This window comes from Suncus etruscus, chromosome 8 (assembly GCF_024139225.1).
Source record: "Suncus etruscus isolate mSunEtr1 chromosome 8, mSunEtr1.pri.cur, whole genome shotgun sequence".
NCBI classification, from domain to species: domain Eukaryota; kingdom Metazoa; phylum Chordata; class Mammalia; order Eulipotyphla; family Soricidae; genus Suncus; species Suncus etruscus.
The window spans coordinates 19,123,672-19,138,341 of NC_064855.1; the positions used below are offsets into that span (position 1 = coordinate 19,123,672).

The following is a 14,670-nucleotide window of genomic DNA, read 5'->3' on the forward strand; positions in this document are numbered from 1 at the left end:
GAAGCAAGATTAACACTTCTGGGAAGGTCAGAATAACTCTTTACTTCCTGGGTGTCTCTAATGGGTTTCAGAACTCAGGGCCCTGGATACAAGGTGAATTCCAAACACAGGATGATTCTGCTTTCCAGTTATCATGATCATCTCCCTAACCACCAAATGATTCCCCAGGCTTCGTGTGGACAGAGAGGGGGTGTAGCTGTGAAGGCAAATGGGGACACTTTGCTCAAAGAATATGCATTGCCAGGGGGCAGGTGTTGAGTAATTGCTTTCCTGAAAAGGGATGGTAAAAGATAAATCAAGTAAAATCAGCAAACCCAGAGGGTCTGGGTGGCAGCTGGGATTTGCCTCAAGGATTGGTTGTTAAAAAATAAATAAGTGCAAAATGGGGGCTGGAGCAGTGGTCACAGTGCTGATGGGCTGACCCAGGTTTGATCTTTGAAATCCCATATGGTCCCCTCAGCACCAACAGGAGTAATTTCTGAGTGTAGAGCCAGTTGCAGATGCACATCCTGAGCATCTTTGGGTGTGCCCAAAAACTTACAAAAAAAGGAAAATGCGGCCCGGAGAGATAGCACAGTGGCGTTTGCCTTGCAAGCAGCTGATCCAGGACCAAAGGTGGTTGGTTCAAATCCCGGTGTCCCATATGGTCCCCCGTGCCTGCCAGGAGCTATTTCTGAGCAGACAGCCAGGAGGAACCCCTGAGCACTGCTGGGTGTGGCCCAAAAAAACAAAACAAAAACAAAAACAACAATAAAAAAAAGGGAAAATGAAGTAATTTTTCTTATTTTCTTTTTTCTTTCTTTTGGTGGATAGAACAAAGATAGCAGTGTTTAGTGATTACTCCTGGTAGAACTCAGGGCCCCATTTTTGGTGCAGAGGCTGAACCTCTGTTGAATGTTCTGCAAGTGCCATCCTGTTCTATTATCTTTTTAAATGTCCTCCCAGCTGTACTAGTTGCTCAAGTGTGTAGCTGGCTGGACTATCTCTCTAGCACCCAAATAAAGTCGTTTATACTATATTCCACCAGGACAACCCCTAACCTAACTGCAGTTTCAACCTTCCTACAAAATAGAATTTTAAATGTTCCCTAGTCCAGTCTGTCTTAATGAGGAAATCTATGTTATAATTTCCCTCCCTTTCCCAGGGAAGGTAACTTTACCCCCCCCCCAAAATATTTATTTTCACTTGCAAATAACTTCCTCCCAACTCAGTATAAATACCTTCCATCTAGGGGCTGGAGAGATAATCCAAAGGGCTAACACCCAGGGTTGCACTGCCAGGAGGTGCCCCTCTGCTCATACCTTCAGGTATTGTTCCCAGACAAACAAAAAAACCCTTACATTTTATATAAATATCTGTAACATCTTCCTGTTTGCTAGATGGCTGATGGTCAATTAATTCATTATTCAGTAAGTCAGTTTTACTCCTCCCAACTTACTCAAATATATTTTTTTCGTTTGTTTTTGGCATTTGGGCCATACCCGGTAACTCTCAGGGGTTACTCCTGGCTATGTGCTCAGAAATTGCTCCCGGCTTGGGGGATCATATGGGGTGCCGGGGGATCAAACGGAGGTCCATCCTAGGTTAGCAGTTGCAAGGCAAATGCCCTACTGCTTAAGCCATCGCTCCAGCCCCATATATTTGTGCCTCTTTTGTTTGTTTGTTTGGGAACCTCAGAGGTTACTCCTGGCTCTGAGCTTAGAAATTACTAAAGTAGGTAAAAGGTAGGGTGTTTGCCTTGCATGCAGAAGGACAGTGGTTCAAATCCTGGCATCTCATATGGTCGCCTGAGCCAGCCAGGGGCAATTTCTGAGCACAGAGCCAGGATTAACCCTAAATGCTGCTGGGTGTAACCCAAAAACAAACAAACAAAAATTACTGCTCGCAAATTTGGGGGAACATATGGGATGCCAGGGATCAAACCAGGTCATCCATGTGCAAGGCAAATGCCCTATTCACTGTGCTATTGTCTGGCCCTTATTTTGCTTCTTTAATGGTAGTCTAACCCTATGCCTGCCTCCTTACAAGGCATACTGCTCAGTCTTATAGACACTGATTCTGTGGATTCCTTAGCTCCACACACAGTACACTTTGGAAATTTGCCTTGCACATTCATAATCCATTCACTTTCATTGCACCGGAGGTGGTTCACTGGGCCACACAGAAATGTAGCCTCTACCTGTTGTATGTCTTCCTGTTTTGTTGGCTGTTGAAAGTGCATGCCCTCCCCTCTCCCCCCGCCCCAAGAGAGCTCAGTTCTGAATGAAGGCTTTGTGTGAAGGAGGCCTAGCAGGATCCCAGCACAGCTCAGTCCCTGAGCACTGCTTTGAGTCATCTCAGAGCAGACCTTAGAGTAGTTCTACTCCCAGCACTGCTACATAACCCACCAAAGAAACAATCAAAAGGGTTCTATATGGTCTTATACATATTTTCTGGTGACAAAGACTTTTTCTAGGATACTTACGGTGAAAAGTGGCTGTTACTGAGGGGGTTGTATACATATATTCAAATTTGGGGTGTGGATACCACATCTAAAGATGCTCAGGGGCTACTCTTGGCTCAGAGGGAGCCTCAAGCCCCAGGCTTTGGTTGATAAAACAGTAGTGCCAGAGATTGAACCCAGATGCCCTGCATACAAATTATGACAACCTGTAAGTCTCTTGTCTCTGTCTCTCTCTGTCTCTCTGTCTCTGTCTCTCTCTCTGTGTCTCTCTCTCTCTGTCTCTCTCTCTCTGTGTCTCTCTCTGTCTCTCTCTTTCTGTCTCTCTTCTCTCCAATAACCACATGCTCAATGCTCAAGTTTTTTTGTTGTTGTTCATTTGTTTTTTGGGTTTTGGGCCACACCCAGTGACGCTAAGGAGTTATTCCTGGCTATGTGCTCAGAAATCGCTCCTGTCTTGGGGGACCATATGGGACGCCAGAGGATCAAACCGCGGTCCATCCTAGGTTAGCTGCATGCAAGGCAAATGCCCCACCACTGTGCCACCGCTTTAGACCCTCATTGCTTAAGTTTTTGTTTGTTTGTTTTTTAGGTCACACCTGGCAGCACTTAGGGGTTCCTCCTGGCTCTATGCTCAGAAATCGCTCCTGGCAGGCTCGGGGGACCATATGGGATGCCAGGATTCGAACCACCATCCTTCTGCATGCAAGGCAAATGCCCTACCTCCATGCCATCTCTCTGGCCCCTCAATGCTCAAGTTTTAATGATAGATGTTAAATTGCTTTCCAAAATGGATGCATTAATTTACAGTATAGGGCCAAAGAGATAGCATGAAGGTAAGGCATTTGCCTCGCATGCAGAGGACAGTGGTTCGAATTCCGGCATCCCATATGGTCCCCTGAGCCTGCCAGGAGCAATTTCTGAGTGTAGAGCCAGGAGTGACCCCTGAGCACTGCTGGGTGTGACTCTAAATCCAAAAAAAAAAAAAAAAGAAAAATTTACAGTATAGTCTGACCAATACTAATGAAGTAGTATTTGAATTTTTGCCACGGTTGGGGTCAAAGCAATAGTATAGTAGGTAAGTCACTTGCCTTGTACAGGGCTAACCGGGATTCAATCCCCAACACCTCAGCTGGTCTCCCAAGCCCTACTGGAAGTGATCCCTGAACACAAAGCCAGAAGTAAGCCCTGAACAGCAACAACAAAAGTAAACATCCCACAATGCACAGGACAGCCAATAAAGAATAGCTGAGTAGGAGCTGAAAGGAGAGCACAGCAGGGAGGGCATTTGCTTTGCAAAGTGGCTGGACAGGGTTCAATCACAGGCATCCCATATGGTCACCCAAGTCTGCCAGGAGTGATTTCTGAGTGCAGGGCCAAAAGTAACCTCTCAAGGCTCTGAGTATGTCCAAAACAAACAAACAAACAAAAAAAAAATAATTGGGCTCAATTTGTTAATGGCGGCAATAGAGAACGTGGTCTGGGTATTAAAATGCTATTGATTATAGTTAAGCAAATATTTTCTCCCCGACTATTGTCATTTTTCTCAAGGTATCTTTTGGAGATATTTTTAGGGGGAGAGAGGTATACCTAGCTGTGTTTCGGGATCAACCTTTGTGCTGCTCAGGGGAACATAGGAGGTACTGGGGATCGAACCACATGTAATCATCCCTGTATTCACCAGATGTAAATAGACTGTTGAATGTAGAAGGTCCTGAGCACTGGACCACCTTTGCCCAGGAAAGGGGATTCATTTATCTGCCAGTGAAGTAACAGCTAGGTCCTGGCTTCAGAGAGTGACCTGGTCTCCCTAGGCCTAGGGGAACTGCTCTTGATCTGCTTCATTTCCTGACACCATAAGCTGTTCCCACAGCAGGCTGAGAAGCCTAGAAATCAACACAACCAGGACAATGGCCAGAGAAAAGGTCCGTTTCTATAAAATTCACATTGAACAAGGAAAGTGCTGCCCAGTGCATTACGCCCAGGCAATGGTCGAAGCAGTATCCCTAAGACAGGGTCGTTCTACACTGCAGAGATCTGGGACAAACGGACTGTCATCATGACATATAGATCAAGGTGCAATGTTCCAGCCAGACTGCTGAAAAACACGGATCAGTTTGGGGGTGCCCCTTCTCTCAATCTGCCGTCGTGTAAGCATCCAGTTCAAATTTACCAAAACACGAAACAAAATTTTAGTTTTGTTGGGACCTGAATTCTGAACAAGGAGGGACGCCATTTTTTAAAAGCCACATGGCAGGCTTCTTCTTAGGTTCTGAGCAGGGAGAGACACCATTTTGTAAGGACTCCAAGGTGTAGGCCACAAGCTGACGCTTCACCAGCCTATTTCCATTTGCACCGCCCCAAGCTACCTGGCCATATCAGGTAACTATCTGGAAGGGACAAAAGGCAGCAATGGTGTAGGGTTCCAGAGTCGAAGGACAAGACCACACAACTGGAATAAAGTTTTTAACACTTTAATCTCTCTGCCAACAAGACTCCCCAGCCTGGCCAGCCAGGGGCCATCCCCGAAGGAGATGAGCCCCACCCAAGGTCATGATGAGGATTATATAGGGAAGGGTTATAGGGAGGTTCAGCTTTCTGACGATCCTTAAAATAATTGGCTCTTGTCTAGGGTTATCTTCCTACTACTTCCCTGTCCTTCCCTGATAGGCTGGTACAGCCTGGTAGACAGAGGCAGGGTCTATGGAAATAGACTCACAACATGTGGTCCTTACAAAATGGTGTTTCTCCCTGCTTAGAACCCAAGAAGAAGCATGCCAGGTGGCTTTTACAAAATGGCATTCCTCCTTATTCAGAATTCAGGTCCCAACAATGGGAAGATACCCCTAGACAACAGCCAATCATTTTTTGGGGGGGGTCACACCTGCGGTGCTCAGGGGTTACTCCTGGCTGTCTGCTCAGAAATAGCTCCTGGCAGGCACAGGGGACCATATGGGACACCGGGATTCGAACCAACCACCTTTGGTCCTGGATCGAACAGCCAATCATTTTAAAGATTATCAGAAAGCTAGAAACTCCCTATATCCCTATCCTATATAATCCCATTCGAGATCGTGGGTGGGATTCTTTCATCCCTCATGGGAAACAACCGTGGTCGGTTAGTGAGTAGCTTTTGGCAGGTGGAAAAAGTTTAAACTTTACTCCAATTTGTGTGGTCTCGTTCTTCAATTCCGTTCTTCAATTACTGAACCCTAACAGTTTGAGCTGCAGAGACTCAAAGAAGAGCACTTGCCAGACTGGCTCCAGATGCCCAAGTTTTGAAATGAGAGCCGGCCTAAGTGCAGAGGCTTACTCAGGGCCTTTGCCTGTGCGCTAAAACCATGCACTTTGGAGGCCAAAGCGATAGCACAGCGGTAGGGCCTTTGCTTTGCACGCAGTCAACCCAGGACGGACGGTGGTTCGAATCCCTGCATCCCATACGGTCCCCAGTGCCTGCCAGGAGTGACTTCTGAACTCAGAGCCAGGAGTAATCGCTGAGCGCCCCCAAACTAACAGACAAACAAAATGCACTTTGGTATTTTGGGGTTTGGGATTGCACAGCAGGTGGGAAGCCCTCCTGGACAGGGGCCAATGGAGAGTTATTTGAGGTCTTCAGCAAAGAGACGACAGGAGCCCAGGGGAGCTCCAGCAAAAGAGTAGGATTGGCAGCTCTAACTATTCCTGGGAGCGCCAAAACACCACTTGCTGGAGGCGAAGTTCACCTTTAACCCCGGTGGAGCCGGGGTCATGTGACTGGCACCAGCCCCAGCCGGGTTGCGCGGATGGGAGCACGACCAGAAGCCGGGCTCGCGGACGCGCGCATCGTAGGCCGAGAGGCGGGTGTGTGTCAGGATTGAACTTCGGCGCGTGCGCAGAAGCACGCTCAGAGCTCTCGGCCGCGCGCCTTGCGTGCACGCGCAGGCGGGGGGGGACGACGGGGCGTGTGGGCGGAGCCTCCGGCGCATGCGCAGAAATACGCTCTGGGGTTCTCGGCCGCGCGCCTTGCGTGCCCGCGCAGGCGGGAAACAGGGCTGTGTGGGCGGAGCTTCTGACGCGCGCAGCCAGGCCGGGGGCGGGGCTGTGGGCGGAGCTTCTGGCTCACTCGCGAGGGGCGGGGTAGGCGTAGGGGCGGACCTAGCGCGCGAGTGGGGGCGGGGCCTGAGGGCTGAGCCTTCGGCGCGTGCGCGGGTCAGGGAAAGGGACGGGGAGAGGGCGGGGCGTGTGTGCCGAAACTCCAGCGCGTGCGCAGAAGCACGCTCAGGGGCTCTCAGCCGCGCGCCTTGCGTGCACGCGCAGGCAGACCAGGGGCGGGGCACGTGGGCGGATCCTCCTGCGCGTGCGCGGGGCAGAAAGCGGGGGCGGGGCGTGTGGGCTGAGCCTCGGGTGCGTGCGCGGAAGCACGCTCAGGGCCTCTCGGCCGCGCGCCTTGCTTGCTTGCGTGCGCGCGCAGGCGGGCCGGGGGCGGAGCGTGTGGGCGGAGCCTCCTGCGCGCGGGGGCGTGGCCTCGCGCGCGGTGGGGCTGTCGGCGGGAGGCGGGAGGCGGGTTGACCCTCGGAGGGGCGCCCCAGCCGGCCATGACTGCGGAGCTGCAACAGCAGGACGACGCGGCCGGAGCAGCCGATCGCCAGGGCTCGGTGGGCTTCGTGGGGGCGGGAAGGGGCTGGAAAAGGTGCGGGGGGCTGGTCAGGGCCGGGGCAGGCGGGCCTGCAGAGGGGTAGTGGGGGGCCGCATTCCAGATATTGGGGTCCCCCTTTGCGGGCTCTCTGGGCCGCCTGAAGTTCGAGGGGGTTCAGGGAGGGAGTCCTGTCTTGCAAAAGCCTTGCATGTGGGGGGCTCTGGGCCCCGACCCCCTTGGGCTGGGTAGGGGTGAAACTTCCTCAAAGGGGCCTCCCTGGGGTGGGTGGGTTGGAGTGCATCTTGTTTTGTTTTGTTTTGTTTTTGTTCTTTTTTTTTTCAAGATGTCTCTTAGCCCCCCTGCTTTTCCAGAGTCTGGAGCCTACCCCAAGTTATCAATCCGAAAGGCATTCTTTGACCCACACACCCCCCATAATCGAGCCACCCACTCCTCTTCCAGATCTTCTTTTATTTTTTACACCCCTTAAAAGACTCCCAAGGATCCCCGAGATCCTAGAGATCACTTCATACCGACCCCCCCACTCCCCACCATCTCCCCACCCAACCCCCAACTCAGCCAAGTTGCTTTCTCTCCAGTTTTAAATTCAATTGCATCCCTCCCAAACCCTGCATTCAAATCTGGATTTTTATTGGGGGGGGGAGCAGAACTGGCCAGATGAGTAAATAAATAACAGGTCTTGCTGCTAGTATTTGTTTTTTTTTTTTCCTCTAGAGAGCTTTGAAATCAATACTGGGTGGGTGGGAAGGCTAGGCCAGGTTTGAGTGAGATACGGGGGTGCAGGGAGACTAAGGTTATTGTGCAGAAACTTAGGGAGCGAGCAATTGGAGAATGTCTTCTAATTCTGCTTTGGAATATTATTTCACGCTTCCCTCCTGCCTTCCTGCAAGGAGGAGATGGATGGGAAATCCAGTGCTGAGAGTGGAAAAGGGAACATTTGGAAAAGGGATCATTTGCATCAGTTTTGTATTTTTTCAAATACAAAGGCATCCACGTGAGAAAACTTTTATGACCAATGGCGTGCAGTGGGTCAGCTTGGAGAGAGAGCTGAAAGAAAGAGTGTTGTATTTCCCCAGTTGATTTCTAATGGAAATATTGTTTGGTGTGGACAGACGTGCCTCGCCGGAGAAGTCTCAGTCAGATTTTTTTTTTCCTTTCTGTTTGGTTTCAGAGATCAGTTCTATTTGTTTTTTAGGATAGTGACTGACTGAACAGCAGATGGGAAAATCTGAGTTTCGAGACTCACAGATCACTGTGGATTGAGAGAAGAGACTATTTTAAGAGGGAGCAAGTCATATTTAATTCGGTTGGGTCTCTCCAGCTGAGCCCGTGTGCCTGTGAATTCAACAGCATCTCTTGATTTGATTAAATCAACAGCATCTTTCTTTCCCTCTCTTGGAGTGTGTGTGCTCAATGGCCCTCCAGCCCTCCAAACCCCCACTCCCCCATCTTCAGCCTCAGCGGTTGGAGAGCCGGGGGAGCTTTTTGTGTTAAGTCATAGCTAATTTTGGAAGGCTTGGAATTCAGGTGGCCCTGGCTGGCTGGAGTACCCCAAGGCCTGGTGTCCTGTGGAGTGATGACATTTACTGTTCTTCCCAGTGATTCATCCCATCCTGAATGCTGATAAGCTTGGAATGCTTGATACTGTTGGCCCCTTTTTTGCTTTGTTTTGTTTTGTTTTACCTATTGTAAAATGCCTCCAGCACTCAGACCTCCTCCATTGAGACTCAGGAAAGTATCTTTCTCATCTTTGAATGAGATTTTTGAGAGATCTGAAGAGAGATTTTTGAGATCTTAATAGCTACCTTCCTTAGCCTAAGAAGTTTCCTAGCAGACTCTTCATTTGAATTCTTCGAAGCATTCACCGAAGCATTCACCACCCGCTTTGCCGAGAGGATTTTTAATTGTTTGGATTGAGAAGCTGCGCTCTGCTTCCCTGACTCAGAAGTTATTTAAAACCTCGAATGCGTCCCTGCCTTTATTGGCCAGTTGCACATGGGACAGACAAGAGCCCTTTATAGCCTCCCAAGAAATTGTGATACGTTTGAAATAGGTCCTCAGTAGGTATAGGAAACTAGAATAGCACACTCCATCGCCTAGGCTGCTCTTTAGGTACAGGAAGAAAATATTTATGGGCAGATTCCTGTCTTTTAATCATTTCTTTGACTTAGAGAAAAACCAGCAGCCACCTTTGCTGTCATCAAGAACAAACAGCTCCAAGCCAGGTTGCTTGGAGAAACCTGTCATCTCTGGCTGTGGGGCTAAGTTTTTTATGCTAACAGGCACCCTAGGAAAGCTGCCTTTTCCGTGAGAATTTAAAGCCCTTTGTGCTTTTTCCTGATTTATCAGCTCTCTGTACCCTTTCCCTTGTCTCATTTTTGATTGACTGGGAGTGGTGATGGGGGTTGGAGGGGTTGGGGACCACTAGGTCAGTGCTTCATCAATGCCTGCAACTCTTAAGACAACTTCAGCCGCATTTCCTGCTCGAAAGGCGACAGGATTTTGAAGGCACGATGACACTTTGGTATCTCAGCTGGCGGAAGAGTCAGGAGATTAGAAAGCAGGTCCTGCAGGTCTTTTCCAGGGAAAATAAAGGTAGTGGTGGTGCTAGTAGCCAGCTCTGATGGAGTGTGGAAGTTTGCTTTTTGTGCCACCTTCCCTTTGTTGTTTAATGTTGTTCCGAGGAATTCCGGTTATACCCACCACCCCTGGAGGATGCACACACTTTTCTTTTCAGTTGTGTTCCCCAGGGCTCAGCATCATCAGCATCAACTTGAAAGCCTATGGATGCTGGTGGGTGCTCAGTGGGTGCTTAACGCAGGCCTCACACTTATGCTGGGGGGGCTCACTGGCACAAATACCCACAGAGCTTTTGTGGACACCTTTGGTGACACTGCGGATCCCCAGTTCAGGGCCTTTCCCTGCAAGGTGTGTACCCTAAGCCACTAAGTTATTATCCACCAATGCCCCCTCCATGAACATGAAGTTCTTTAAAACTATTGTTTGGGAATAGGGCACACCTTGCTGTGCTCACTCAGGGCTTACTCCTGGTTCTTTGCTCAGGGATCCTTCCTGGTGGGTCTCAGGGAATTGAATGCAGTGCGGGGGATTGAAGTTGTGTTGGCCCTGTGTAAAGCTAAAAATGTCTTACCTGCTTTTTTCACCCTCTGCTCCAGTTTTTTTTTTTTTTTTTAAATTAAGCTTATATTTGTTCACTACATTCCTACAGATCATCCTGATAATAGATGGACCAGCCAGGAAAGGATTGAACCTGGTTAATTCTCACTTTAAGAGGGCAAGATAGCCCCACTCCCTAGTCAGTGGCCCCATTCAATTCTTCACTTCCAATACTTCCTAGAACTTTTCCTGATGTCATAGACATTCTGTTTTCCCTGCATTTATTCTTTTGGTTTTGGGGCCACACCTGTCAGTGCTTAGGGGTTACTCCTGGCTCTGTGCTCAGAAATTGCTCCTGGCAAGCTAGAAGAGGGATCATAGGGGATACTCAGGATCTAACCCGGGTTGGCTGTGTGCAAGGTAAATGCCCTACTCACTGTGCTATCCTTCTGGCTCAATCCTACATTCTTTTTTTTTTTTTTTGGTTTTTGTCGCCACACCCGGTAACGCTCAGGGGTTACTCCTGGCTATGTGCTCAGAAGTTGCTCCTGGCTTGGGGGACCATATGGGACACCGGGGGATCGAACCGCGGTCCGTCCAAGGCTAGCGCAGGCAAGGCAGGCACCTTACCTTTAGCGCCACCGCCTGGCCCCTCAATCCTACATTCTTTCTGCCTTTTCTGTATGGCTTAGTTATGTCCAAAGAGAGTTACCTGTGTAATATATACTTTTTAAGAGGGGGTGGGGTACGCATCTGGCTTTGCTCAGGGAGCACATTTGCAGCACATGAAGGGCAAGTGTCTTTACCTTCCATGGCCAGCTTTTAGCTTTTCTCTCAGTAGAGGAAGCACACTGCCCCGGTCCCTTCTTCCTTCTTTGTTCTTCTGGTTTTGGCCCACACCTGGCTGTGCTCAGGGGTATCACTCCTGAATGAACCATATATGAACTATATATGATGCTATGTTTGAATACATATAATGTTCAAACCCGGGTCAACAGTATGAAAGCAAGCTCCCTACCTGTTGTACTCTCTGCTGTCCCTCTTTTTTATTTTTAAACAATGTCTGTAGCTCAGTGGTCTTCAGCAGGTAGCTCTTAATCACTTTGCAAGTAGGTGCCAGTCCTTTGGTGTAGAAAGGCTGAAAAGCAGTGTGCTCCCACCTAGGTCATAATTGCCTATCTTTGGGCAGGTCCTCACAGATAGGGATTCACTGGTATAAAAAAGTCCAAGGATGTTGTAGACAAGTAAAATCTGGAGACCTTTTTGTTTGTAGCACCGGAGGAAGGGAGCTGTTGGCATCTTATGGAAGGAAACCAGGGATGCTGCTAAAATGCCAACATGCCCAGATTACAGGACCATGTCCCAAACATTTAGTTACCCACTCCAGGGATCCAAGTAGGGTCTAAAATGGTTGGCTGCAGACACTTTGGGTCCTGTGCTGTCTCTCTGACCCTAGAGTTTATGTCTGAATTGCGCCATAGTCCATCACACAAAGAACCACAGAATGCATGATCAGGTCTCACTTCTGAATCGGTCGCATTATTTTAAAAAACTTGTTAAGCAGCAGAAGGCCCAGGAAGTTGTTTTGAGTTTATATGGTGCAGCCTTTATTTTGCAGGTGGAAGTTGATTATAGACTGTGGGAACTCAGTTTGTGGCAAATAGGCCTTAGGCCTCCAGATTAGGGTCCTGTTAGTCCAAGGGTCTCAAACTCGCGACCTGCGGGCCGTTTGCTGCCCTCTGTACATTTTGTGGCCTGCGGCCGGCCTTCTAACACTGCAGTATTCGCGATTATTCGCTTACCGAATAATCACAAAAATCGCATTAGTAAGAAAAAAAATCGCATTAAACATTCGCATACCCTGAGCAGTTCCGTTCGGGGTATGCAAATGTTTAATGTGATTTTTTGCGATTTTTTTCTTACTAATGCGATTTTTTATTGCGAATATTCGGTAAGCGAAATCCCTTATGCGGCCCTGCCTCACCCCTACTTTGCCTCCTGTGGCCCCCAGGTAAATTGAGTTTGAGACCCCTGTGTTAGTCCCTCTGTTCTATTCAGACATATGGGCTTTGTTTAATTCTGGCTCAGCTGCTTTTTTCTCTGCTAACAGCTAGCTTGTTTGCTTTGTGCTGGGAGGTGGTGTGTGTGTAATTAATTGCTCCTGTGTATCTTTTTTTGTTTGTTTCTTTGGGTCACACCCAGCGGTGCTCAGGGGTTACTTCTGGCTCTGCACTTAGAAGTCACTCTTGGCAGGCTCTGGGGACCATATGGGATGCTGGGATTTAAACCGGGGTCCATCCTGTATTGGCCACGTGCAAGACAAACGCCTTACCGCTGTGCTATTGCCCCGGCCCACTGTGTATCTCTTTTTTTTTTTTTCCCTTGCTATTTTGTATTTTGAATTTTAGGCCTCACACAGACTGCTGCTGGCTCTGCTGAAGTCATTTCTGATGCTGCTCAGAGGACCATGCATGCAGTGCCAGGGATTGAACCCAGTCTGTGATCTCTGGCTTCCAAAGCCTTTCTGTCCACAACCTGTTGAGCATCCTGTCTTTCTTGGGTTCCTAATGTGCATTTTTTTATTTTTTTGTTTTGTTTTTGGGCCACACCCAGCAGTGCTCAGGGGTTACTCCTGGCTGTCTGCTCAGAAATAGCTCCTGGCAGGCACGGGGGGACACCGGGATTCAAAAACCACCTTTGGTCCTTGATCGGCTGCTTGCAAGGCAAAGGCCACTGTGCTATCTCTCCGGGCCCCCTAATGTGCATTTATGATTCCAAGTTGCAAACGACTTTTACCTCTTCATTTCCAGGTGTTTTGTGTATGCTCTTTGTTTGTTTTGGGTTTGGACTACATCCAGTGACTGAGCTGGGCTACTCCCAGTAGCTCAATGGTCACTCCTAGCATAGCACAAACTTTGCCCTTTTAAACCATCTCTTTGGGCCCCGTTTCTATTTTTTTTTTTTTTTTTTTGAGTAGTTCAGGTTGGACTTCAGTAGGCTACCTTGGTAATATACAAGTGCTGCTTAGCTATTTTGCTAACAATTACTCCATCATATATTACAAATACCTTTTGGTAACAATATGACATGACACACTGCCTGAAGCACTTTTCTGAGCATGTTTTATCTGTACAGAAATCTGCCAGGTTTGAATTATGTCCTAATTAGTGATGAGGAAACTGAGATAGAGATATTAGTGTAAATTATAAAGGGGCTACTGTGAATTTCACAAAGCCTATTTCCCATCCTGCAGATTAGAAATGCCTCCTTAACCGAGATTCCACTATTAAGCAGCAAACCTGGAACTTCGGGCCCTTCTCTCTCCTTTATAGCAATACTCTCCTTTCAAACTACCTCGACAAGTTAGGAAATTCTGTAGCTTTATTTCTTTCCTTTGTGTTTGGGCCTTGCCAGGCAATGCTCCAGGGTTACTCCTCACTCTAAGCTCAGAAATTACTCCTGGCAGGCTTGGAGGACCATATGGGATGCTGAGGATTGAACCCAGTTCCGCCTCTTGCAAGGCCAGGGTCCTACCCACTGTACTATCAATCCAGCCCTTCGGTAACATTTTTATGAAACCCGTGAAGAACCCAATGTAATAAGATTTTTTTTTTGGGGGGGGGTCACACCCGGCGGTGCTCAGGGGTTACTCCTGGCTGTCTGCTCAGAAATAGCTCCTGGCAAGGCACGGGGGACCATATGGGACCCCGGGATTCAAACCAACCACCTTTGGTCCTGGATTGGCTGCTTAAGATTTTATATGTTAAGTAGGGCCCAGAGAGATAGCACAGCGGTGTTTGCCTTGCAAGCAGCCGATCCAGGACCAAAGATGGTTGGTTCGAATCCCGGTGTCCCATATGGTCCCCCGTGCCTGCCAGGAGCTATTTCTGAGCAGACAGCCAGGAGTAGCCCCTGAGCACCGCCAGGTGTGGCCCAAAAACCAAAAAAAAAAAAAAAAAAAAAAAGATTTTATATGTTAAGTAGAATTTGCTAAGAGACCACTAGTAAAAAAAAAAAACCAAAAGGTAATCATCTTTTTTTGAGGGGGAAGAGATATACTCTGTTGGTGCTTGTTGGGGTGACGGGCTATTCCAGTGGTGCTTAGGGTACCATGTAGGTCTGGATATTAAACCCTGGGGGATCTTATGCAAAGTAGTTACTTCCCCCACCCAACATGTTTTTTAGTATAATGGAGGTGAGTGCCTTTGGAATGGCAGCTCACAATATTTTACATTTTCACTTACTTTTTCATCTTTCCGTTCTTTTACGCATGACTTTGTGTGATCGTCACAAAGTGCCTTTGACCATGTGGCGTACTTTTATCTCCTAAATGTAGAAGTTGAAGCCCCCAAAAGTTAGATTTGCTTACAGGGGAAATGTGTGGTGGGACCTGGACTACTTCAAGCTCTTTCCTGCTCTCTAGGTTTTACACATTCAAAGCAGGTAAACATGCCAGACTCAGAAGCCACGTTAAAGATCT

The 14,670-nt window shown here is 48.3% G+C and overlaps 2 protein-coding genes across 2 annotated transcripts in view; one reads left to right on the forward strand and one right to left on the reverse strand.

The window, feature by feature from the left end:
* The window catches only part of HTR3B (5-hydroxytryptamine receptor 3B), a 73,269-nt gene extending 66,253 nt beyond the window's left edge, over positions 1 to 7,016 (reverse strand). Inside the window, exons 1-2 of the mRNA XM_049778411.1 lie at positions 6,875 to 7,016; positions 6,147 to 6,770 (exon numbers count right to left, since the gene is read on the reverse strand). Coding sequence (XP_049634368.1) covers positions 6,147 to 6,770; positions 6,875 to 7,016 — 766 coding nt within the window. The remainder of the gene's footprint in view (positions 1 to 6,146; positions 6,771 to 6,874) is intronic.
* Positions 6,983 to 14,670, forward strand: part of USP28 (ubiquitin specific peptidase 28) — a 60,382-nt gene continuing 52,694 nt past the window's right edge. Inside the window, exon 1 of the mRNA XM_049778695.1 lies at positions 6,983 to 7,074. Within this exon, the coding sequence (XP_049634652.1) occupies positions 7,015 to 7,074 (60 nt within the window). The 5' untranslated portion in view covers positions 6,983 to 7,014. The remainder of the gene's footprint in view (positions 7,075 to 14,670) is intronic.